Raw genomic sequence first — 26,272 nt, 5'->3', positions numbered from 1 at the left:
ATAGTAGAATAAGAACGAGCGCTCGCCTCCGCTCGGTGACAGGGTGTAACCAGCCCTCTTCTCTCGCGGCGGTCAGAAGGAGTTTAAGTCTTTGAAATTAAATGTCTAGGCCTAGTTCGACTCCAGATCGACCTAGGCCTCGCTCTGAAGCGGACATGCGCGCTTTAAGCCGAGCCGCGGGCTGAGCTTTCTTATCCATACGTCAACCGAAGAGTCGCCTTTACGCTCAGCCCTTCGGCTGGTCGGCTCGTCGAATAGCCGCAGACTGACCCTTCTGGCCGCCCAAATGATCTTCGCGGACTGAACTGTAAGTTAAAATTGCTCTTTCGCGCTGGCGTATGTCGCCGATGCCATCGCACGTTTGCCATCGAAAACTTCAATTAAACATACATTACTCGCTAAACTGACATACGTCATGCGCTATAACAGCCCTTCGGTCGTGTTTCGGACGTATTTTTCAATTCATGAGCTTTTTGTTCGTACACATATGGACATTCGCAGCGCCATTTGATTCGTATGTGTGCGCAATCGATACATTTAACTTTGCGTGCGCATATATTATGTATAAAGTGCGTATCAACTATTATATATGAGCAAATCAATTTTTATGTCTGGGCTGTTCAATGCCGATTTATTTATATCTTGTAGCGGTACGTCTAGACGCCTTTAAGCCCATTGTCCTTTTTTTATGTATTACCTACACTTTCATAATAGCTGTAACATTTTTTTATTATTTCATAGCTATATTTCGCAAACCTTGAAGAGTAACAAAATGAAAATTCTTCTATAAATATGGAAAATAAGGGGCAAATTCTTTTAAACGTAACATGAAATGTATAATTTTAAATATTTCAACCACTTAATTAATCAATTTTTAAATTCCATATCCATGAATATTGAAAATAACTGATAGTTTTTAGATTCTTTGTCTTTTAAATATATATACACTACTTCAAAAGCTTAAGAACAAAACCTGCAATGATGTTCATAGTCATGAATCCACCCTATTTATTTTAATTATTAAAAATATTGTTACCCAATTAAAATTATACTATTTTCTCTATTTTCCATAATAATATTATAGCATATGTTTCTATTTAGACTCGCCCTTTCTTATTATATTGAGAGACATGTGGTATAATCCAGTCCAGCTGTTAAATATGCAATGTCGCATTTAACGACTCTTTAATTTTTTTCTATTCAACGTTCATTTATGTCCATTCAAAACTACAATCACAATCTGGATTTTTTTAATTTCGTCTAATTGAACTTATTATTATTGGACTGTTCATTGACATTAAAAATAAAAATCTCTTGCTACTATTAATTATAAATTATGATTAGCAGTAGCGAAATTTAGAGAACATATTGTTGACAAAAAGCCTTTGTTACGACGATAAAATGAAAAGAAGAGGTATGACTGGGTCAAATCAAAGAGTATTTGTTGGATGAACAGTAACTGTATTGTGCCAACTATTAGGCTGAGTTATGGTTTGGGGTTGTTTCTCAGCAATGGGAGTTGAAAACCTCATAAAAATAGACAATTAAAAAAAATTGAACTACCTATGGGCAGACATTTAAACAGGCCAGGTTTTATTTTCCAATGCTCCCAAACACTTCTAAATTGTGCTTTTTTTCTACCAATAAAAGAAGAAAGAATATTATAAAAATATGATTTGGCTACACCAATCCCTAGATTTAAATCTAATTGAGTTTTTTGGGGATGAGCTTGATTAAAAAATTCGCTAGCACTCGTTAAATTCCCAAAAAGCTTTATGGAATGATACAGAGTAAGCGGGCTAACATATCAACCACTACATAGAAAAATTTAATTTAAAAAATGCCATGGATAGTTAAAGCCTTGTTATTCAATAGGGGTAGATTTTTAATGAAATGGCAATTAAATCATTTTTTTATTTTTTGCTGCCAAAATACAATGTAATGTTTTTTTTTTATAATTTATCTAATTTATATTAAAAATATCAACACTTTTGACCTGTAGTGTATATATATATATAACTACATCATTAACTGTTTCTATAAACCAATTTTACAGTTTTCACTTACAAAAAAATCAAATCAATTTTACTTATTACAGTTTCCTATTTTACGCATATGTTTATCACACATCTTTTTCATGTTGTTTAAATTACGTTTCATTACAAAAACTCAATAGTATTGATATATAGCAGTGGAATAAATTGAAGTTTAGGTGATGTAATTACAGTTTAATTATTATTACCTTTGTGTCTCCATCGTAGGTCGAATTTCAAGCTTTTATTCCTGATTGTGTGTATACTTTTTTATGCTTACAATGATTACCATAGATCATTTGAATCACTCCTCATTTCTTTCTTTATCGATAATTGAGTCCTTCAAATTTTCCATATGCATATTTTAGATATTTTCCATACCCCAGGTTAATCAGAATCCACTAAATAACTTTCTTAATTAACCACTTCATGGCTGAAATATTTTATTTCAGTAGGAACGCTCGTTACCGACCGTTCCCACTGCGATCTGAATTTTCAGATCAAATACCTAAATTTACTGCTACTAATTTACATTCGTTGAATATTTCCTCTCATTTCTAATATTTTTTAAAAGTTCAAAAAGCATTAAAGTCAACAATAATTTGCACACAAATTTTAACACAAACGGAGCCATGTCAAAAAACTACAACCTGTCCCTTTGAATAATAATGTTTATTGTGAAAGTACTACTTAGAAAGTGCGTACTTTTGAAGGCAATGGTCCGCTCCTTTTATTTCTTGTATAATATGTATAATAAAGGGCTAAAGGAACTTATACCTGAAATATATCAGTATATATGTACATCTCAAACAACTGTAGTTTAGTTCAGATTCATTATTTGAGGTCGGTTTTTACTTTTTTTATAAATATATTCTTGCTATGATATTCCACGGTTGGGCCCCTCAAGGAGAACGGCCCCCGGGAATTTGTCCGTTCTCAGCAAGCCTGTATATAATGTTATTTCACATGTAACCACTTTCTGATTCGCAACGCATAAAATATTTTATGCCAATTTTTTTGAAGTCAAAATACATTGCCTCCATCCAAGTCTTCCCCTGTACAGTAAGCTCTCATCAATTATTACATTACTTTTTGGGATGTATAATTCTTTGAATTTTTTGATGAGTATCTCGTGAATTATTCAATTTTGAGAAGCTTCGGGTCGGGGTGAGTCTCGGGATTGAACATATTATGATAATACTATATTTTATTTTTTATATCTCAGAATTCAAAACAATATATTTTTATTGCTCAATTTTATTATTATGATATTGAAAGAATGAATTATTTTAAGAGATAAGTGCATTTAAATAAATACTGTGTTCCATAAAACGAATTTTTTGTGCATTTATGTAAGGTATTTCTTCGGAAAATGATTCACTGTAGAGTTATTCATGCTATTCATACTGTTACACTAATGTTCACACCTAATCTCTCCAACAGTATGCCATAAACAATTCGTTTTTATAGAACAATTATTTTATATATTGCTTATTTAAATTGTCTAATAAAAAACGTGTTTTTCGAGTAAATGTTCTAAAAAAAAAATGTTATATTTCTGTTGTATATTTATAATTTCCCTAACAAAAGAGAAAAGAAAATAATATAGGGTTTTTAACAACTTTTAAAAATATTTCAAGCATAAATAACTTTATTTGTGTTAATACAGTCAGTTCGATTGCTATCCATTTCATCATTATTTATAATTGAGAAAGATATGGCAAATTTGGGTTTTTAGCTCTAAAGCACACAGTACAGATATAATACTCAAACTGACTTAACGCAAACATAGTATAGTTTAAATTTAGGCTTTACTTATTTGTACAGAATTGTGTAATTTCTCTTTGTTAACAAACATTTTAAGAAGACCGGTATGTTATTACCGTTTAATTGATGAAATAACTCCCCAATCTAAGAATTGAATTAAAGATGTAACATATGGAGGTAATTTTTTACAAACATATGGCAATCGCTTGATTTCAATACGCTTTTATTTTGATAAGAAAAATCAATACTAAGGCGGTATTAAACCGATTCATTTCTGATACAATTTGTTACTGGAGGCGAAAAATAAAGCATTTATAGCAATTCACATAAATAAACCAATCAGTTTCAACACAGTTTTGTGTCTGGTGGAATATTTCGGGTGTTATTCATTATGAATTATTAAAACCTAGTCAGACTATCACAGTCGAACTTTATTGTACTTAATTAGAGAGATTAAAAGCGGAATTATTAGAAAAACGATCAGTCCTAGTTAATAATAAACTAGTGTTAATTAATCCATCAGGTAGAAAATGGGACTGACCGGATGTATTATAGACAATAATTGCCCTTGACTTCCCCTTCCCCCACCTCCACTATCTGCTAACATCCGTAGGGTGCAAAATTATTTATAAAACAGGATGCGATATTTCCTTTTTCATTTATAAATAAAATATTGCAACTTCTCATTCACAAATAATTAATATACTTTTCATATAAAATACGAATAAATAATAAATACGAATCTTATTTGACTGGTTTGTTGTTTCTTTTCGTTAATTTCCTTATTATACTTGCTGGATTTTGGACTTGGAAGCTTACCTTCAGTGTCCATATTTTTGAATTGCATCATTAATTCGACTAAAAGCTGTTCCATATGCCATACATTTCATTGTTACTTTGGACCATCTATCGAGCTTTTGCATCTATACATATTATCTTTAGCGTCCATATTTTAAATATTTGAATTGCATTATTAATTTGGCTAAAAGTTGTTACATATGCCATACATTTAACCGGCACTTTGGACTACAATTTGAACACCGCTTCTAAATTCATATTAAAGGACTTGACAGCTTTTGAATCTACACATATAAACTTTCATAATACATATTTTCAAATTTTCATTAATTTGGCTAAAAGCTGTTCCATATGCTATAGATTTTGTCCTTTCTTTATACCATTTTTTATGAGTGATTTTTATTATTTTTAGTAATTACATACATTTTTTGCGTATTTAAGTGACAAAAATTCGTATAAATGAAATCATTACTTTGTTAAAAATATTAATGTTTAATTGTTATAACATTGGTGATTATGTACTATCTTTTTAGTGTTATATTACTGTTTTATACAATGTATTTATCAAAATTATATACTAATTTGCTTTCGAAATTATGCATAAAATAATACTCTCATACCCCATATTTACTTAACAATTAAACCGTAATTTACTTCAGGCTTATTATTCTTGTGTATTTATTTGATTTAGAGCTGCATTCATTCCTCTATTATGAGCTTTTAAAATAGAACTGTAAACTTATTTACTTAAAATGAAGCGGTTGCACAAGAGAAATGACGCAGAACTACATTATATAATTTTCATATTTTCAATACTTAATATACATTTTATAATGCTATATTTCTATTATTATAAATAATTACAGATGTATGTATAAATCTATAAACAATATATATCACTTACGTATTCATGGTTTATAATCATTACTTTTACCTTCAATATATTTTCAATGTCACTCAAGTTATCGTTCAATGCCCACCATCCTATTTATATGTCAGCAAATAAATGTTTCCTACAAGTATCACTTTATGTCAATCGTATATAATTTAAATACTATCGATACTAATTTAGAACACTGAGGCACTTTCTAATAATTACGTTTTTTACTAATAATAATAAGTAAATTTTTATCCGCTCAAGTCTTCACTTGATACACCCATTATTATATAGCTCTATTTATTTTTTCAAATACCATTCCAAGATCTAAAAATTCTGCACAATTATTTAAATTTCACACAAGCAACTTCTTCGAATATCCGCTTCATTAAATGCAACGTATTAATGGGTCTCAATTCACTGTAATTTATTGTTCCTTTAATGATTTATTAATGTTTCCAGTTAAAACCTTTTGGGATATAAGATAGACGAATGGTATAGGACTTTTGACTATTTACCCGAAAAACCTGGATTCGAATCTTATTTCTATCGCGTCTGGGATATCATCACAGATTAGGTTTATCTAGATTTTCTTAATCTCACGGATGAATATCATGTAAAATAAAATAATATTGTATAAAATAAATATATTATACGCCTCTTCTAAGAAAACGGTCGCCAACCGGAATTGTGGTGGTCCGCGAAGTAATTTAAATATACTTGAAATTAGTTTATTAAAATGTGTTATTATATTCTGATTCGACTTTCGCCTCAAAAGACCGTGCGGTAATTAATGGCTCAGACCAATATCCAGTATAAGTGATGCAACTATCAAGTAAAAGTGCCAGACCTCACACGTATACAAATTATAGGTTGCAGCTTGTTCTAAAAAACTATCCCATCGGTCATGAAAGTCCAGTAAAAAACATCCAATTATATCCCCGGATCGTCGTAACTGGTCGTGGCAGTAATAAGTGGGCGAGCACAGGGCCGGCCCTAGGTTATTGTGCGCCGCAGGCAAAAACGAAATTTGCGCCCCCCCCCCATATTAATACTTTATTAACTCATTACATGAGCGCAAAAATAATTCAAATTAAAGTAATTTAATATTATATTTGACACCATATTTTTTTTGCGATTGTGGGTATTTTAAGAATTTGTAGTTTTATTTTCGTCGCGATTTTTTACGCGTGAAATAATCTAAAGAGTGCACAGTAGTGTATACAAAAAAATAATATCAGATTATATTTTTTAACAATATTGTTTGATAATTTTAAGTAAATATTGCGCCTTTATTTGGTATCACGGCGCCCCACAAGATCAAGCGCCCCAGGCGATCGCCTGTACTGCCTGCCCCTCGGGCTGGCCCTGGGCGAGCACTAAGTCTCCCTCATGGAAAAAAATACCATTTCATATTTAGAATGTTGCTTTTATGAAAAAATTATGGTTGTGCTCTGCGAGTTAAGTGGTCCATGAAGACCGAAAGATTGGCGACCGCGGCTCTAAGACACTACTTCTTAATATACCTTTATAAGAGGATATTTGTTTATTATATATGGCTGTCGACATCCGGCTTCTTAATAAGCTGGATCTGTTTAATGTCAGCCACGAGGAGCTGGTACGCTTCGTATCATTTAATTTTAATATTTTATGATTCTTTTTATATATTTTTTTTGTGTATTGATATACAGTGGTACCTTGGTTTTCGTCTTTAATCCGTCCGAAAACAATCGTTTAAATCCAAAACCAAAGCAATTATTTGTAGTATGTATTAACATTACAATGCATGTAATAATTATAATATGTATTAACACTCGCAATCAGTAAAAAACGACGAAATCCGAGGCAACCGACGAAAACCGAAACAATTTTTTCGCAGAAAAATTCACCGAAACCGACGATAACCGAAGTCAACGCAAACCGAGGTACCACTGTAATACTATGTATTGTTTTTTGCCCATCGTGACGCATTAGGTTAACCTTTTAGGTCACGTTGATATTAATTTAATTTAAATAATTAAATAAAAATATCGATGTACAGTGAAATCTCAACTTACGAGTTTTTCGAGATACGAGCAAAATAATTTATTGCGTAACTTAAAAATAAACTTTATCATTAATTTATGTAGTATGTATTTCAATTGCCTGTAATCATTTTATTTATTAGGGTTTCGTAAATAAATAGTGGATGCTGTAAGCTGGACTTTAATGTAATTAATTATATATAGGCTCAGAGGTGCGGCTCTATGTGTGTAGGCATGCCGAGTACGCTTTCAAAGCAAATCCCCAGTGGCGAGTCCGATGGGGGTGTAGACTCATATTTTGAAGTTATTCCTTTTGTGCCACTTGACAAGTTTTAAATTAAAAAAAAATAATTTCAGAGATTTTAATGACTTATTGATGAGTCGTCCCTTATCACGCTGCACCATTAGTTTGTGTGATAATTCCATTAATTTTTAACAATCTAAATTACCGTCTTTTAACCCTTTGGGCGGTATCACCGTACATGTACGGCGGTCGAACTTTTACTGTTTTGATGTACCTCAGATAGTTATATATTTACATATGTATAACTGAAGAAATAATCATGACAATCAATTATAAAGTACCAAATAAATGAACATACCAAAAAATATTTTTAAAAAATATATTGAAAGCCTCTGAATTGACAAAAAAATACACATAAGCCGAATAATATATAAAATAAATATTCGAAATTTAATAATGGAAAAATGTTTAAATAAATTATTAAAACATACTAATACAAAAAAGTAGTAAGATAAATTAAACGTTGGGAATCACTGATGTTTTTCTATAATTTATTATTAATACAATATAAAATAATAATTAAAAAATAACAGATATTATTTTGGAAAAATACGTAAAATTAATTATTACTACTCAAAGGGTTAAGGACCACGCCCGAATTGTCGATTTTCTATTGTGTCTGGGAGATCGGAATTATTGATTATTATATAATTACACTTCCAATCAGATTTGATTTTCCTAGATTTTTCTTATCTAACGGATGAATAAACAAAATAAAACGGAACTGTGTAATAATAGTTAATATTTAGAAAAATGTTTGTCACATCTTTATAGACTGATTTCAGTCTAGTGTCTCACTACTTTCTTAAAGGCGTTGGTTGTGTTTATCCCATTGTAATGTATTGAACTAACGTCTGTCAAGTTACAACGGAAGATATACAATAAATAAATTAGTTTTATGAAAATTTATAGCTATCTTGATATCACTTTATATATGTATATTGATGAACATATTCATGTTGATATAATTATAAAATCATCAAGATTTAGTAGGGTTTTTTTGTATTAGTTTATTCTTCTTCATAAATATCGGTTTCTAATAATTTTATGTATTTTTGTGCAGTTCTGCGAATTTATATTCAGGAAATATTTCTCCTTTCACTCTTTATTTAAATATAAAAGTAAATTGCATTATAAAATTGTATTTCATACATTAGGAAAATTAAGGTCACTTATTTTATGAAAGAATGCTAACCTTGTTTACTCAAACAGTGTCAGTTCTCATTCAGACCCCATCTTGAACGGAACATATTTTGAGCCGTTCCTAATCAATGTTTTTTAACACAATATGGACAGATAATTCTCGATATTTTATAATTGTATTCCAGTGGCAAAGGTTAATAATCTTATATAATTAATCTATAATTTATTATTTACGAATGTGTATATGTTAGATATACTATGTTTATAATTTTATGATAGTGGTCAACATTTTTGTGAATTATAGTTAAAAAAAGTGAGTAGCATACAATCTATTATTCATGGGAAAAAAGTCTCATGCTATGATTTGTTAGCATATGTTTCAGATTTTAAACTGAGCAATTATATTATAATGATTTATCATTGATGTCACAACCTATAGTATATATCACAACTAAAAAGCGCAAAGGTGAGACGTTCACGTTTCTGAGGTTTCTAAAATGTGCTATAGGGTAGAAAATTTTCAAAAATCAAAATACATGCTGGATATGATTCGGCAAGAACAGGATACTGCAAATATGCTTGTCAATAGCTTTGTATTCCACAATATGCCAGCATTGATTGATTGATTGCAAATGTTAAAGATGCTATTTTGAGAAACATTTCCGGAGATATAAACATTGTGTTCTAAGACATGTTGTATAATTGTTCATATCCTTGTTTATAATCTCATCATGTCTCATGCCAACTCTACGATTTATGTATGTGTACATTTACCTGTGTCCGAATGTTACAAATTGTATTTCATTAGCTCGTGTTTGATCTCGGCTATGTCAGTCAGAGCGCACCTATATCTGGCGATTCGATTAGCTCAGTTTAAATATGAATTTCATGCGTTAATGCCGAGTGTACCGAGCGTTCAGTAGGTAAGATATTATAGATGCACTTTTTTGTATATTCTTTCAGGGGTTGATAACGTAACATGGCGACAGCGACGACGTCGGAAGTGACAGTGGATAACGCAAAAGCGTCGACTAGCGGCGGTCTGATACGCGAGATGGAGCAACTAATTGCCCAGCTGGAGAGAGGCACAATAATCACCAAGTTTTATCACCGCAAGAGACCCGAGCGGAAAACCCTACTATTGAGACGTGAGACTTACCAAATTATGTGGTCTAGGAATTTGCAGCCGGCGAATAACAATTACGAAGGCTGCTTGGAGTTGAGGGAAATCAAGGAGATCAGAATCGGGAAGATCTCCAAGGACTTTGAGCGTTGGCCCGAAGAAGCCAAGAAGATAGAGTCACATAAATGCTTTGTAATAATTTATGGTTCTGAGTTCAAGCTGAGGACACTGTCCGTCGCAGGTTAGTGATCTGTTTTGATACTATATAACTATAATTTGAAAAGGTTTTTAATTTTATTTTATGGATTTTCTCTTTAAATAGCTTTGTCAGAACACGAGTGCAACATCTGGTACCGAGGATTAAAATATCTCGTCGACGATGGACTCCACTCCTCTTTTCCTCTACAGATTGACCGGTGGCTACGACGAGAGTTTTATTTGATGGAAAATGGACGCGATATGTAATATTTCTTTATTATTATTATATTGTAAATCTTTCGCTGTAAAATTAAGTTTAGAAATTTATTTTTTACTTAATTGTAAAATATTTAATATAAAGAAATATTGATATACAGCAGCGGTTCTTAAACGTATGTAGTCCATGGACCCTTTCTTGAATATTTTATTTTGCGAACCCAACCCTAACCGTTTTACGTCGTTCTTGAGATTTTTCTGGCTCACTACATTTAATAAATATTGGTAAAAATGTATCTCATTATTTAAGTAAATTATATATATATATAAATTGAATACAGATATAAAAAATTAAAAGAGCTATAAATTATAATATATTAAACTCATATAAAACATTTTATGTTTGATATAATTCTTATTAAAATATGTTTTCTGTAAATAATTTTTACTTATTGAGATGGATATAGTTGTTTCCTTGAAACCATAACCGCAATGTCGGGCTCGATGTTGAAAAGCTTTATTCTGAGGACCGCTTCTACGTTGAGTCTGTTTCTATGCTTTGATTTAATACATAACAATATTGAAAAAGCCTGTTTACGTAAATATGTTGTGCAGAACGGAATCAAATGTTGGAGTGCTTTATTTGCAAGTGCAGGGTAAGCAGATCTGAGAAGTAACTAATAATTGGTGAGTTAAGTTTTGTTGAATTGTAGTATCGCATGACAATTCCACGAAAATATTTTATTCAAATACAGATAGCATTAGAAACTTCCAAATGGATTTTAATCCAGTTATTGCCAAAATCAGGACAGGTAAAATAATTCTGCTTAAAAAGCTGCTTTTTAGAACCATTAAATGTTCAACAAAAATCTGCCGTGTTTCATTTTCTTTTTATTGGAAGTTTCTATAAAATCATCGAGTGTTTGAAAAGACTCATACACACAGTTGATTTTTTTATAATCGCTTCTATTTTATCTTCAACTTTAAATATATTACAGCTGCACCTTGGAGACTCAAATTCAGTTCATTAAAATAAGTAAAAATATCAGTCAAGTAAGTAACCTTAGCTAACCAAAAAAGATCGTTAACACAACCGTTCAGTTCATTCAAAATAATCTTTTTCATCACGAAGTTCAAAAAAGCAATTGAGTACTTTTCCACGTAACAACCAATGTACGTGTAATAATAGATGTTGACTTTGCATATCTTCGCACAAAACTTTAAAACCTTATAAAAACTTTAATTAAGTGGATGAGTTTTAACAACTTTATCCAATATAGCCGAAGACCTGCAATTGTCGATTTGTCGGCGTTCGCAGCTTTTGAGCTTTTCTTATGGCTCCATTTGGCATCTGGACTTGCACCTACATCCGTTTAAAATTCAGATGACAAGAACTGAAGACTGAAGAATTTACGCAGATTGGGTGTTAGAGCAGCAGGAAGTTGATGCTGATTTTTCAAAGAATTTTTTTCTCTAATGAGACACATTTTCACCTCTATGGGTAACTTAATAATCAAAATTGCCGCATATGGGGCGAAGAAAATCCTCATGTGATTCACGAGAGACCATTACATGTGACTCAAAAAGTGCGCATTGTCAGGCCTTACTTTTTTGAAAATGTTGAAGCTCAGATTGTAACAGTTAACGGTGATTGCTATAGACGTATGATAACCGATTATTTTTGCCACAAAATCGAAGATACTGATGTGGAAGACATTTGGTTCCAACAAGACGGCACAATTTGACGCACGTCGGGTGCAACTTTGGATGTTTTGCGTGAAAAGTTACGTGTAAAGTCCAAGTAGCATTGTTTCACGTATAGGTAAAGTTAACTGGCGGCTAATATTGCTGTTGCAGTAGAAAAGTTTTGTTATCCAGTGTTCATATCAACACTTTTTATAGCAATATTATGATTTAAAATAAGTAAAAATCGAATGAAGCAATTCTAAACCGAATTTTGACCAATAGGAGAGCGCAATAAACAATTATTATCCTTTCTCGGAAGTCAAAATCGAAGTGCTTATTGTTTTTGCGCCCTCCTATTGACCAAAATTCGATTTGAATATACTTTAACCCATACTCTTATATCAGAAGTCCATAATAAAATCGGCAAGGGTAGTAATATTTTTAAAACAGTGATATCAAAGTGCAGTTGAACTATAGAGCAATATGCAAGATGTGTCATCTGTCTGTACTTCTTATTTTCCCCTGAGAGTTGAGTTTGCTTAGTTTGTATTTTGGACTTAATCTAATGAAAGTTTAAAACTAACTAGTTTTTCAATTTGGGTTTGATTAATTCGAGTAGGTTAGGTTTGGGTTTGACAGCAAATTGACGTTTTGCAACTGTCAGATAAGTTTCATGGACATTTTAAAGCAGCATTTAATTTTATCCTATCAGTTATATATATATATCTATTGGTGAAAATGTATTTGAACTTCACTAGTGAAAATATAACTTCACTGAAAAATACACATCACTGTAACATTTATACATTGTATGTAAATGTATATATTACTACGTATAAAAAATCATGTAATTTTACTAGCATCTACGATATTACATTTTCACTGTAAAAACATATATCTACGGAGCAAAATGTATTCCGATATGATTTCACAGAAATGACATATTTAAAAAAATATTTTAGGGATAGATACGAGACTGTTTTTACACCTTATTTTATGGATAACCAGAAAAATTTTAGTTTAGAATTAAGAACGTCATTTTAGGTTTTTTCAGGAGGGGGGGGGGGGCAAAAGTTGACCAGTCAGTGGTTGGTTTTTTAATATATTGATTTCATTAAAATTCATAGTATTTTACTAAATGATATTATCTAGCCAAATTCAAGGGAGGGACCATTTTTATGGATAACCTGAAAATTTTTAGTTTAGACTCAAGAACGTCATTTTAGCTTTTTCCAACAGGGGAGCGGGGGGGGGGTAAAAGTTGGCCAGTCATTCATTAAAATTCATAGTATTTCATTGAATGACATTTTTTGGCCAAATTCAAGGAGGGGAGAAATGTCCCCATCTGTCATCCCTGACAGAGGCGGCCATTTAATTGATATTATTTATCATAATAAATGAAATACATAAAATGTGTATTTTTTCTCAAAAAGTTTTAAAACAATTGAAGTTGCAAATAATACATATTTTATTTAATAATATTTTTTAGATAAATGAACTATTTTATCGCAATTATTAAATCGCACTGTCTGTTTTTATAAATTAAAATAATATTTTCAAATATTTCATAAACATTTACGATTAGATTTACACTTTATAATTTTAAGGATATAGAAATCTTTCAATTAATTTGTACTACTTTTTTTAGTCCATAATTTATATTATATAGTTCGGATTAGTATTTTTATGATAAAATTATTTTCAGGATATCATTGAAGGATTTGAAGAGCTTTTTACCGAAAATCAACTGCAAGATATCGACGAATAAACTTCGCGACTTTTTTCAAGAGATAGACACACGTAAGAGGGGCGAGATTGGTTTTGACGACTTTGTGTCATTTTACCACAAGTTAATTTTCGATGAGAATGTTAGTATTTCATTATATATGATGGCGTAGGATTATACTTGCCTATTTAACATTGTCATTGATTCTATATATAGTAGCGTGCAAAAAAACATATTTCGTGTATATGTATATATATGTCAAATGTTTCGAAAATACTCACTTGTAATATACACGGTGATTTTACGTTTAACACATAATTGCATTTATAGTATCATTCTATCTTCACCAAGTGTAGTTATTTTTATCATATTTATTTTGTACCACAAAAGCTGACGGTCAATTGACTAAGTAACCACTCATAAATATAGAGATGATCCTAAAAGAGTGATAGTAAGTTTCGAGAAATCCAATTAAGGATTACGAATATATTGTATGGTATTTTTGCATGCTACTATACGTAATGTAGTTTTCAGCTCAAGATGTTTGATGGACATTTTTGAATGGCAAGTCTGATTCTGAGCTATTTAATTAATGTCACTTTTGTACTATTTGAAACAAAACTTAAAAATGAAATACAATTGATTATTGGAGGTATTCCTTATCATGTTTTTAGAGCGTTCACGACGTATTCGATAAACACAATTTATACTGTGCCAACGGTAGTGTTGTTACCCTGCTTGAGTTTCAAAATTTTCTTCTGCAAGAGCAGAGCGATCCCTTGGGTAACAGTGAAACTGATGCTTCGGCTTTCATCAGAGACTATTTGCGTGATCCTCAACGTGACGTTCAAGAGCCGTACTTTACTTCATTCGAAGTAATTATAATCATTAATTAATTAATATCTTACATATTTACATGAGGCATAAAATCATATTCAAATTTCAGTTCATCGAATTTTTATATTCAAAGCAAAACTCCATTTGGAACAATAGTAACGATCACGTGAATCAAGACATGACGAGGCCGATGGCACATTATTGGATCGCTTCATCTCACAACACGTAAGTATTGATTATAAAAACTTTCGTTTAATATGAATAAGTTATCTTTATAATTGATATAATCATTGCAGATATTTGACTGGCGATCAATTTTCAAGCGAGTCTTCCGTAGAAGCGTACGCTAGATGCTTGAGAGCCGGTTGTCGCTGCATCGAATTAGACTGCTGGGACGGTCCAGACGGAACGCCTTTGATTTACCACGGTCACACCTTGACCACCAAAATTAAGCTGATGGACGTATTGCGCACTATAAAAGAACACGCGTTCGTCAAATCCGATTATCCTCTGATATTGTCAATAGAAGATAATTGCTCGTTGCCTCAACAGCGCAAAATGGCAACACTGCTCCAAGAAGTTTTCGGAGACATGTTAGTAACGCAACCGTACGAGAAGAACGAGACTTGTCTTCCGGCTCCGCAACATTTGAGGAACAGGATCATCTTGAAGCATAAGAAGTTGCCGGAAGGCGCCGACGAGAGCTCGTTTGCCCTACGCGCCGAGGAAGGAATGGAGCTGGACTTGCGTCAATCGATCAAGAACGGCATGTTGTTCTTGGAAGATCCCGTCGATAAAGAATGGGTTCCTCATCTGTTCGTCTTGACCGAGAACTGTTTGTTTTATATGGATAATTATTGCGCTCAAGACGATAACGAAGGGGACAGCGACGGAGAAACCGATAGAGAGCGTACTGTGAGTAAAGATGTTCCGCAAGACGAGCTGCATTACGGCGAGTGTTGGTTCCATGGAAAGCTGACTGGAAACAGACAAGAAGCCGAGAGTTTATTGCATTCTTATTCGCATTTGGGAGACGGTACGTTTTTGGTCAGAGAGAGCGTAACCTTCATCGGAGACTATTGCTTGTCTTTCTGGCGTCAAGGCAGAGTCAATCATTGCCGAATTCGGCTGAAGCAAGACAAGGGCGTAACCAAGTATTATTTGATCGAAACTATATTCTTCGACAGTCTCTACAATCTGATCACGCATTACAGGCAACACCCGTTGAAGAGTCAAGTAATGGTTTGGCAATTAAATATATTAAGTCACCGATTGTCGTTTCTGTCAATCTGTTTTGTTTAAGGAGTTTCTGATTACTCTCAAAGATCCAGTGCCGCAGCCGAATAAGCACGAAGGTAAAGAATGGTACCACCCGAACGCGACTAGATCGACCACTGAAGAAATGCTCAGAAAAGTCCCTACAGATGGAGCTTTTATCGTGCGGCCCAGCGAGAAAAAGAATAGTTCATTCGCAATATCATTCAGGTATTGCATTTTTTTTATAATAATAATTATTTTTAAATTGTCAGACTAATTTATTACACATTTCAATAATACTTTTAGGGCCGATAAAACAATAAAGCACTGCAGAATAAAACTTGAAGGCCGTCTTTACACAATAGGAACGGTTAAATTCGAGAGCCTCGTCGATCTTGTCACGTACTACGAAAAGAATCCTCTTTACAAAAAGATCAAACTGTGGTACCCTGTCAACGAAGAGATAATCAAGAACATCGCCAGTGTAATTTAAAATATTTAACACTATGATAATTAAATAGAAATTAAAATAAACTCACGTAAATTTTACAGACGTCTGACGACTCGTCTGTCCAGGGAACTCCAGGATACATGGATCCTGCTTCGTTCACGTCTAAGGTATACTTTATTTTACGACGTTTGAATGTCGGCATGTTCATTTTGTCATTGATTCGACTTGATGTAGATCACCGTTAAAGCTTTATACGATTATAAAGCCGGCCAAGAAGACGAATTGTCTTTCTGTAAACACTCGATAATAACCAACGTTCTCAAACCTGATGCCGGATGGTGGCGTGGCGACTACGGCGGAAAACGCCACCAATGGTTCCCGGCAAACTATGTACAAGAGATGGAATCGCCGAGTGGAGATATAAATGTAAGTTTTATAACTTTATAATACAACAAAAGAGTCGGCATAATCTTTCCCACAGATGGTTTTAAATAGGCATTCTGATTTCTCAAAATTAATATTCCCGACTTCACTTCTCGAATTTCTCGAGAAATTTTGATGAATGAAAAAATGTATGTAATACAGCCTTGGCCATAATAATAGGGCACCCCTTAAAATTGTGTGTAACTCTTTACAAGTGCATAGCCTGACCAAAATATTTTAGCAAGTAGTTTTAACCGTAATTCTGAGAACTATATAAGGGAACTTGTCATTTTTAATGGCCCACTTGAGTTTTAAAAACGGATTACATGTCTTATTGTTCAGTCTCACTTAAGTGACCTTTGTGTGCAGTTGCGTCATTTTGGCTTTTATTTGTCGTTTTTATTTATTAATTTATTATGAATATTATGTAAATTTTTAAAAAACGCGAATTAAGTGAAGCAAACATAGCGAATATAATTTTATTGCGTTCGCATATTGCTTATTATTGATTGAATATGTCGGAAATTGGTAAACACATTAATTGTTCACGACACGCTGTCAAAAATGCTTTGAAACGGTTCAACGAATATGGTCCTCACAAATCAAAGCCAAAAACTGGAAGAAAACTGCCCAGGAAGATCAAATCTTGGTTCGTGAATCCTTTAAAAATCGTCGAAAAACGTCTTCAAAGCTGGCTACTGAAGTCTGCAAATGAATGGCCATCCATTTATTCGCGGACGATAAGAAGAAGGCTCAACGAAGTGGACCCAGAGGTTGTAAAGCTCTAAATAAATAAAACTCGAAGGTTAGAGTGGGTTCGAAAAACCCGAGATTGAACATCTGAAGATTGGGCGAAAGACTTTCGGTCCGATGAATCCAACTTAGAGGTAATTTTAAACTAATATTGGTTAATATAAAAAATATTAAAAACTTAATTTAACCTAAAATTTATAAAGCAATATTTTTTTAATATAATCATACTTTTTTCAATATTTTTTTTGGAGTTTTGGGACCCCTTTGTGTTTACGTGCGTAGAAAAATCGGAAAAGAATATCTAATTGATTGCATAGTACCAAAAATCAAATACAGTGGCGGAAACGGTATGGTCTGGAGTTGCACGACAGCAGCAGGAATAGGAAACTTGTACACTTGCGGGGGGTAGTGTGAATAGTGACATTTATATTTCAATGTTGAAATCCACTTTAATGGATTCCTACAAGAAAATATTTCCATGTACCTCCGTGCAATACTTCGCGAAAAATCAGCATTTATGGGCAAAATTAAAAGGAAAGGTTGTCTAACACAATTGCAAATCCAAAATTGAGCTGCGAGAAAAATTGCAGATAGAATGGAGAAAATTGTCTCAGTCCACCTGCAAGTCATTAGTTGACAGTATGCCAGTATGCTGTAATTAAAGCTAAGGGTGAGCCTACTAAATATTAAAAATAATCTAAACAGCTTAACGACCGTGGGCTCACCCAGGAGTCTTGAGAGAACATTCTGTAGCGGCCGAGGATTCGTCCGTGATTCCTGCGTCTTCTTTTATTAAAAATACACTGGGTTACAATAAAGTTTGCCCTTATATTATAATGTAGTATACTATTTCTACATAATATAAAATAAATTATATTTTACTTTAATTTTTCGTAAAAAGAGTCGTCTTATCCCATTGCATCGTAATGCAATGAGTCGTCGCCTATTTGGGGCATTTTAGTTTGTTATATTCTAATATTTTTGGGGTAGTGTGTTTAGTGATAATTTACTCGAAATTACCGAGAATAATTGTAGTGACAGACAGTAGAAGTGACGTCATCCCGCCGCCCGAAAGAAGGAGATATGCATATTCCAGCAAAGATGATGAAAATTTGTTGATTTCGCAAAATATAAGACCTTCAACAACAATCAACCCAACACTTACTGTTTGACAAAAAATTGATAATTTTTATCAAAAGACATTTTACAACAAAAAACAATTTTTATATTGGAAATAGAATAGTTGGGCCGAATATCGCCGACTATATTTAGCTATTCTTTCCAAATTCATTGATAATTAAAATTGTTGCTAAAACAAACAAATATGCAAATTTTAAAATTGAAAAAATTTGAAAATGGTTGCAAACCAGTACCTTATAAATTAATAATATGTATGTTTAAATGCTTCTATAATTTTTTGTATAAACGATTTATAAAAAAATATCCATTTATAATATAATAAAATTTGCACTCACTAAATTTTTCGGCGTCCACTTTCTGCGTGCAACTGTCACGAACACATTTATTTTCATAATTACACTTATAAACTACACTATATACTTATTCAGTTTTAATTTTATTATATACTTCTTTCTTATCTATTTCAATATATTTTTTTGAGTGATATGTATAAAAACATTTGTCATTATAAAAGGATGACCTGGATGTAAATTCGTCACACACGGTCTATGTTCGCGTACACTTGAATTATAATCACTTTCGCACATATCACTATGTTCACAATCACTGGGGGCGTTGGACAACGCGTCTTCGAAATTTTCCAAAAAGGTTTCATTTCTTTCGTCCATTTTACGGTGATTGAAAATAAACATTTTATATCAAAATCACTATCACAGAGAGAAGAGCAAATTTCGCGGTAAGTTTCGACAGATAGTTTAGAGAGACTAAAGGCTCGGCCACACAGAGAGCGGTCTGTCGCGGCGGGAAGCGATATCTGACCGCCGTAGCATTACTGACATTTTTTTATCTTTGTAGAATCCCCGAATTCGGGAATTCACACAGATAAAAATGTGTAAATATTTAATTAATGTTTTAATAAATATTTTAAGACCCTTCGACTGTCAGCGATCTTTATTGGCTGTAAAGTCTACACTGAAATTTAAGTCACTTAGTGTATTTTTAACTTATTGATTAATTCGTAAAAAGGGTTCAGCATCGTCTTCATTGCTCTACACGTAACGTTTTGTTGTATATAATTAAAAATGCTTTTTTATTATATAAAATTTCTCGAGAAGAAACACTATTTTTAAACAGGCTGTTTTTATAAAATAAAACAATATATGGAAAAAATATTTTTTTAGGGTATTGATGCTAGTATTGCTCTGGGTGCACTGCAAAAAGGCAGCATAGATATAATTGGTGCTGTAGTCGATTTGGTCGTTGGAAATGAAGGTGGAAGTCAAGCTCAGTGGGTAGTACGTGTGCAGAATCCATCCATGTGCACACCATTGGAGATCGTCGCCGTTTCCAGGGAAGATGCGCTCGAATGGCACGATGCAATCAGAGGAACCGCGGAATCGGCCAGTGCTCGCTCCATGCAGCACCGCGAGATGGAACGTACATGGCGCATCGCCAAAAATATGTCCGACTTGATCATCTATTGCAGATCGGTCGCTTTCAACTTGGACCGCGCCAAAGGCAAGGGCTTCGTCTATTTTGAAATGTCTTCGTTCCCTGAGACCAAAGCCGAGAAGCTGATCTGCCAGCTGGAGATTCCGTTCTTTACGAAGTACCACAAATATCAATTCAGTCGCGTATATCCTAAGGGTCAAAGGATCGACTCTTCCAATTATAATCCGATCCCGATGTGGAACTCTGGCTCGCAGATGGTCGCTCTGAATTATCAAACTCCAGATAAGCCGATGCAGATAAACGCAGCGCTCTTCAAACAGAACGGAGGATGCGGATATGTACTCAAACCAGAATTCATGTTCCAAGACGACTATAATCCGTACGATAGGAAATCAATTGTAGACGTACAACCGATAAAAATCCAAATGAGAATAATCGGCGCTAGGCATTTGAGTAAGTCCGGAAGGGGCACAGCCAGCCCGTCCGTTGTGGTTGAAATGCTAGGCGCAGATTACGACTCTGGAATTAAATTAGTCACCAAAACTGTCGGTAAGTTGTTTTATTGTATAATATATATTCGATTCGATTGACGTAGCACGAGATTATAACGTTTCAAATTACTTTTAGCCGATAACGGATTCAATCCGATTTGGAACGACTTTTGCGAATTCGAAGTGTCCAATCCCGATTTCGCTTTACTCAGATTCGTGGTGGAAGACGAAGACATGTTTGGCGAGCCGAACTTCATCGGACAAGCCACTTTCCCGATCAATTGCCTCAGAACCGGCTACAGGAGCGTGCCACTCACCAACAACTACTCCGAAGAACTGGAGCTGTCCTCGCTGCTCGTGTACATGTCGATCTCCGATCCGTCGGTGTCATTGTAGCGCTCGGATTCGTGGCAATCTACGTCACAAACATCAGAAAAATGTTTCTGTAACACCTGCTCCTGGGGTATCGGTAGATTCAGGAGAAACGAACGCAAGCGTTGCTGCTACTAGACATGTATTTATTTACTATTTGGTTTTTATTTAATATTAATTTATTTTTGCTTATGATGCACCCAAAATGAATTTTGTAATACATTTTTATATATGTATATGTAAGGTTCGGGTAATATTATTGTGAGTGACCTTACATAATCAAATTATATGAAATTATTTATTTAAAAACCGAGATGAGAAATTCATTCACTTTTTGATGAATAAAATACATCTCTGATGGAGTTGTATAAAAATTATTAAATTAAAATTTATATCGGTGGAATATATTAAATTAAAACTTATATTCTTATTTTAGTAATATTTCACCTAATGGTAATTTATATGAATGTTGTACATTCTTTCTTTTTCGTATGCTATTTTTTCGATTTGATTGCAAATCCATATGAATCCGGATTAATACATATATTTCAATTCCTTGTTTTATTTTAATCCGGCTTAGTAAATAGTGTATTAGCTTAGTGCTATTATTTATTTGTATAAATGGTGCAAATTTTAAAACACAGTATAAAAAAATGACTGAAACTAAATTGAAATTTATTTATTTATTTTTTTCTACTTGATTTAAAGGACTGAGAATAACAAAGATAATATGTATATATATGTTTTTATTTTATTTAAAAGAAGCATTAATCTTTATAATGTCATTCAATAATATCTAATTAGTATGAATTTATTGGACTTTGTTGAGCCACAATTTTGTTGTATGAATTTTAGTTTTCTTAAAATTAACGAATTTTACCGTTGTTAGCTCCAAAAGTATAACACAGCTTCCTGCAGAATTTTGTGAAGTTAAGTATTATCTTTTTAGCTCAATTTAACTTAGATTATATTTTTTTTAAATAAACATATGACACTGAATAGCATAATTTTATGATATAAAAATTGAACACATGCACAGTCAGCGATCTCAAATCATTTCAATGTTAATTGTTTTATAAGCTTGTTGAAATTGTTATAAATACCTGTTAATTTTTATTATACAAAAGGGTTGTGTGAATAGTTTTTAATTTGCATGTTCATTACTTTATACACATACACATACTATTTATTACAAAACTTCATTACATCACACAATATCTAGTCTAATCATCCACACACATTTTGATTTTTTTGCATTGCAAAAAATATATGTTAGTTAAATGTTTTTTTCTTTGTTAATCCATGTATATTTAGAAATAGTTAATTAGTATATTGTTAATTAATGTATGTATATATCGATTTTTTAATTATTGATTTGTTACTTTATGTATACTTTGATTTGAAACACATATTAGGATCTCAGTGAATATTTTTTTTAATATAAAGGTTGTGCTGTTGAAATTTTACTTTATCTCGCAAAACATAACAATTTCTAGTCTTGATAAACTGAATATCAGAATTGAAATACTTTACTATGCATTTTTAATGCTAACGTATACCCATATGTACATTTTATTTTCTATATATGTATGAATTATTTAAGTAACAAAAAAAAGGAAATTAATTTTTGCTTATGATTGCTTATAAATAATTATAATGTAAATGTATTTTTTATATATTTATATAATATATATGTATACACATATAAATGTTTATTAACTGTAATAGAATCTAGTGTATTGATCGGCAATCCAGAACGGTCAGAACGTAACCTGTCGACATATTTTGGTTTACAACAAAATAGATATTTTCAATGATCTGATTAGTTACATTTGACTCACCATTGTTGAACATTGCCGATCAATAGTATATTTAGTACATTTATATTCATTCATTGTTATAGTGTAAGTGTCTAACTTTTGATAATATCTAATATAAATGTATATTGTGTGAAAGGCTGCTAAACAACAGTGACGACGGTCACTCTAGTCATGTTCGGTGCCGTCGTCCAACTTTAACTATAATATTCAATCCCCCGTTTGCCAAATCCGAATTTAAAAACAATATTTTCCTGTCTACAATATATACATACATATATATATATTTATCAATATGCAATTGCGATGGCATCTGTAGCCAATATTGATAAAAAAATTATAACTCATTAAAAATTCAGAATCGAATTTTATAATATATTGAAATTAAATACTTTCTAGCCTAGATATTCATATCAACATCTAATGCACAAATATAGTCTCATAGAGAAAAATATATGCCTTCCTTATTCATCTTCCATAATAATATATTATCAAAATCACGAGATATTTAAAAATACATATTATATTTTGAAAGAACGTTCGATGTGATGGTCGATCAAAATTTTATATATAAATATATATTTTATATAAACGATTGAGTAAATTGTTTTTATATACGTACATCTAAAATTGAGCACAAATAGCATCGCAAAAAATATTGTTATTTAAATATATTATTTTTTGCGATTTTTGTGCTCACTTCATATTTTATATACATATATTATATGGCACTATATATTTAATTTTGTATGAATTATAAATGTTCTCTATGTTTAATATTATATAATCTTTAGATTAGTTTATTTAATTTAGTTATTTAATCAATGAATTACCAACATTCTAATTATCAATGATGTTACACATAAACACACATGTATTAATTTATTAGACAGATATCAGTTCAAAAGTGATACTTTGTTTTATGGAATTCGAATGCAAGGTTTTTTTAGAAATCGGCTCCACGAATGAATGCACATTTGAAAACATTCCATTGTGTTTATCGTTGAGGTTATTATAAAAGAGATGACTATGATACGGTTACAGGGTACTTTAAAGAACTGCTGGTTTATGTAAACTGAACAAAGTATTACTTTTGATATTAAGCCTCTCGTGATTGAAATGTGAGTTGGAGTTCAATCACGCATTTTAAATGAGTCTTAACTCTTATAAAGTGTAATAGTTGAATATTCGTATTGAAAATAATATTATTCAACAATTTGTATTTGTAGAACACTTTAATGTGTTATAGTATTATATCATTAAACAAATACATATGTGTATTGTAATTGATGTTGCTTAAATAAATAATAAAAAAAAAACTATTGTTACAACTCCCTTTAACTTATTATTTTATTATTTTATTTAAGAAAGAACATATTAACTGACAAACATAGTTTTGAGACAAGTTGATATAACCAACACGATAAACTATTACCTGAAAGACCAGAGTTCGAATCCCATTTGGACCTTGGTGTTTTTTTCAGATTTTTATAATCTCACTGATAAATATTGTGATGATAGAATAAAATTAAACTATTTTAAACTGTAATTTTTTTTATTAATATTAAATCTTTCGCTGAATCCTGACAGACGTAAGCCCAATGCATTACAGCGGGGTAAATCTGTACCAACTGAGTAAGTTAATCGGATATAATGCATACCTACAAGTAAATATTAACCACCAGAGTGAAAGTCTGGGAGTCGGTGACATCTATGTTAATAATAATTATAAATTATTATGTGTAATATTAATTTATAACAAATAGATGTCACTGCAGCTGGGGACGGTTTTATAATAATAGCGCATAAAAAAATTCAAGTGCCGCTTTTGGACTATGCTATACTGTCCTTCATAGTTTATAATTAATAAAATGAATGTCACTGATTTCAGTCTGGTGTCTCACTACTTAGTTGTTTGTGTTTACACTATTGTAACGCATTGGCCTAAGGTCTGTCATGTTACAATAGAAAAAAAAGATGATGTAGGGTTTCATGAAATTCAAGTTGCATCGTTTAACGACAGGAGGTAACAAATGGCAATTAGACACAGATTAAGCCGCTGCAGTAGTATTTTTATTGAAATTTGAAGTTACATGGCGTTTTACAGGTGAACGGGGCGCGGCAGTTGCCACGAAAGGAGTATGCGCTACGCTAGTGTTACCAGAGTGCTGCCAAGTCTTGGGCATAATAAACCTAAATAAATACTTATAAATAAGCCCCTCCATCACTCCCCCCCTAGCAACTTACAATTGCGAAATTCAACTAGGAGAGAAGGAGGGCCTTGGCGTTGCTGCTCTACACACGGTGAGGTCAGAGCTGGTTTGAAAAATAATTAAATGCTGGCGGCACAAAGGTAACAAAGTCGTGACGTGTGGTGTGGCGCGGGTATTGTTGCGGTAACGCAGGTGTCGATTATGCGGCAGCTTGCCGCGCGCGTGCTCAATTGTCTGCTTGTAGGGCTCCAATGGCGCTGTTTATGGAAGCGTGCTTAGGGCTCCATGAGGCGCGAGGGCGCAGCCTCCAGCGGCGCGTGGCGTACTTCGCTACAAGTGGCATAGAACCAATGTAGATCCGGGAGATACGTAAAGCTCCAGACGGCGCGATAAGAACGCGCATGTCCAGGAGCACATTGGGGGTGCTCGGTGCAGACATGCGTTAGACTCTAACTCTAACGCATGTCCGGGGCCCAACACGGTTAGAGGCTCCGAGTCACGGGGGCACAGTCCTACGGATGCGTGTCTGGTCACACGTGGTGCAGTCGAGCTTGGTTTGCTGGCTTCTTGCTAGAGACACGTGGCGGCGCTGGGTACTTCCTGGGTCAGGTGGTCGACGACGACGGCGACTGTCGACTGGGGCACATGGTAGGGAGGGGGGCGTAGGCCCATAGTCTCAGTGGACCATTAGTTCAAGTCCAGATCCAGGAAAGCACCGGTGGGGTGGCGGCAAGCGGCTCTGCAGCGACTCAGCTTATGCCCTACTGCAGCAGCATCTGTGTCTGCCATTTTGAGCGACCGGATTTACCTAGCCTGGCTTTCGCACATGCATACTGCGTATACAGGCGCTAGATCAGGCCTCCTTCCTAGGTCGTCACAAGAGAAGACCTGGACAGGTAGACCATCGCGATTTAGTTACTGATGGTCTCCAGCATCATTATTTGGTGGCGACGGGAGGTTAGGTTGGGTTGGGTGGTAATTAGATACAGGTTGAGCCGCTGCAGTAGTATTTTATTTTACGATTATAGTTACATGTTTATATACGTAGGCCCGTCAGCGTCGACAAGAGAAGAGTGTCCGTTACGCCAGTGGTACTAAAGTACCGCCAAGTTTTGGGCATAATAAACCTAAATAAATACATATAAATTGGCCCCTATAATAGTTCATATAA

At 33.1% G+C, this 26,272-nt stretch overlaps 1 protein-coding gene across 2 annotated transcripts; it reads left to right on the top strand.

Moving 5' to 3' along the window:
* sl (small wing phospholipase C gamma 1) lies at window positions 1-22,686 on the top strand. Of its 2 annotated transcripts, none has more exons than XM_088187974.1 (13): window positions 1-307; window positions 9,910-10,310; window positions 10,392-10,530; window positions 13,875-14,037; window positions 14,570-14,770; window positions 14,842-14,957; window positions 15,029-15,968; window positions 16,036-16,217; window positions 16,296-16,473; window positions 16,542-16,607; window positions 16,675-16,866; window positions 19,938-20,757; window positions 20,836-22,686. In XM_088187974.1, exons 2-13 carry the CDS (start codon window positions 9,926-9,928, stop codon window positions 21,093-21,095), a joined length of 3,642 nt encoding a protein of 1,213 aa, XP_088044100.1. In that variant the 5' UTR covers window positions 1-307; window positions 9,910-9,925; the 3' UTR covers window positions 21,096-22,686. The 2 variants fall into 2 exon arrangements, with proteins under 2 accessions (XP_088044100.1, XP_088044101.1); XM_088187975.1 differs by lacking the exon at window positions 1-307 and adding an exon at window positions 9,028-9,139 and having other exon boundaries at window positions 20,836-21,445.
* The last annotated feature ends 3,586 nt before the right edge of the window (window positions 22,687-26,272 follow it).

This window comes from Plectrocnemia conspersa, unplaced genomic scaffold (assembly GCF_051122295.1).
Source record: "Plectrocnemia conspersa isolate PC_06_02 unplaced genomic scaffold, ASM5112229v1 ptg000006l, whole genome shotgun sequence".
Lineage (NCBI taxonomy): Eukaryota > Metazoa > Arthropoda > Insecta > Trichoptera > Polycentropodidae > Plectrocnemia > Plectrocnemia conspersa.
Note: the sequence above shows the minus strand (reverse complement) of the source record. Positions and strands in the feature narration are given on the sequence as shown.

Excerpts from the sequence above, each read along its gene's own strand:
- sl (XM_088187974.1), top strand. The coding sequence starts at position 9,926 with ATGGCGACAGCGACGACGTCGGAAGTGACAGTGGATAACGCAAAAGCG. Across the intron at positions 10,311-10,391 it reads GAGGACACTGTCCGTCGCAG|CTTTGTCAGAACACGAGTGC; the intron begins GTTAGTGATCTG and ends CTCTTTAAATAG. Across the intron at positions 16,218-16,295 it reads TCATTCGCAATATCATTCAG|GGCCGATAAAACAATAAAGC; the intron begins GTATTGCATTTT and ends TAATACTTTTAG.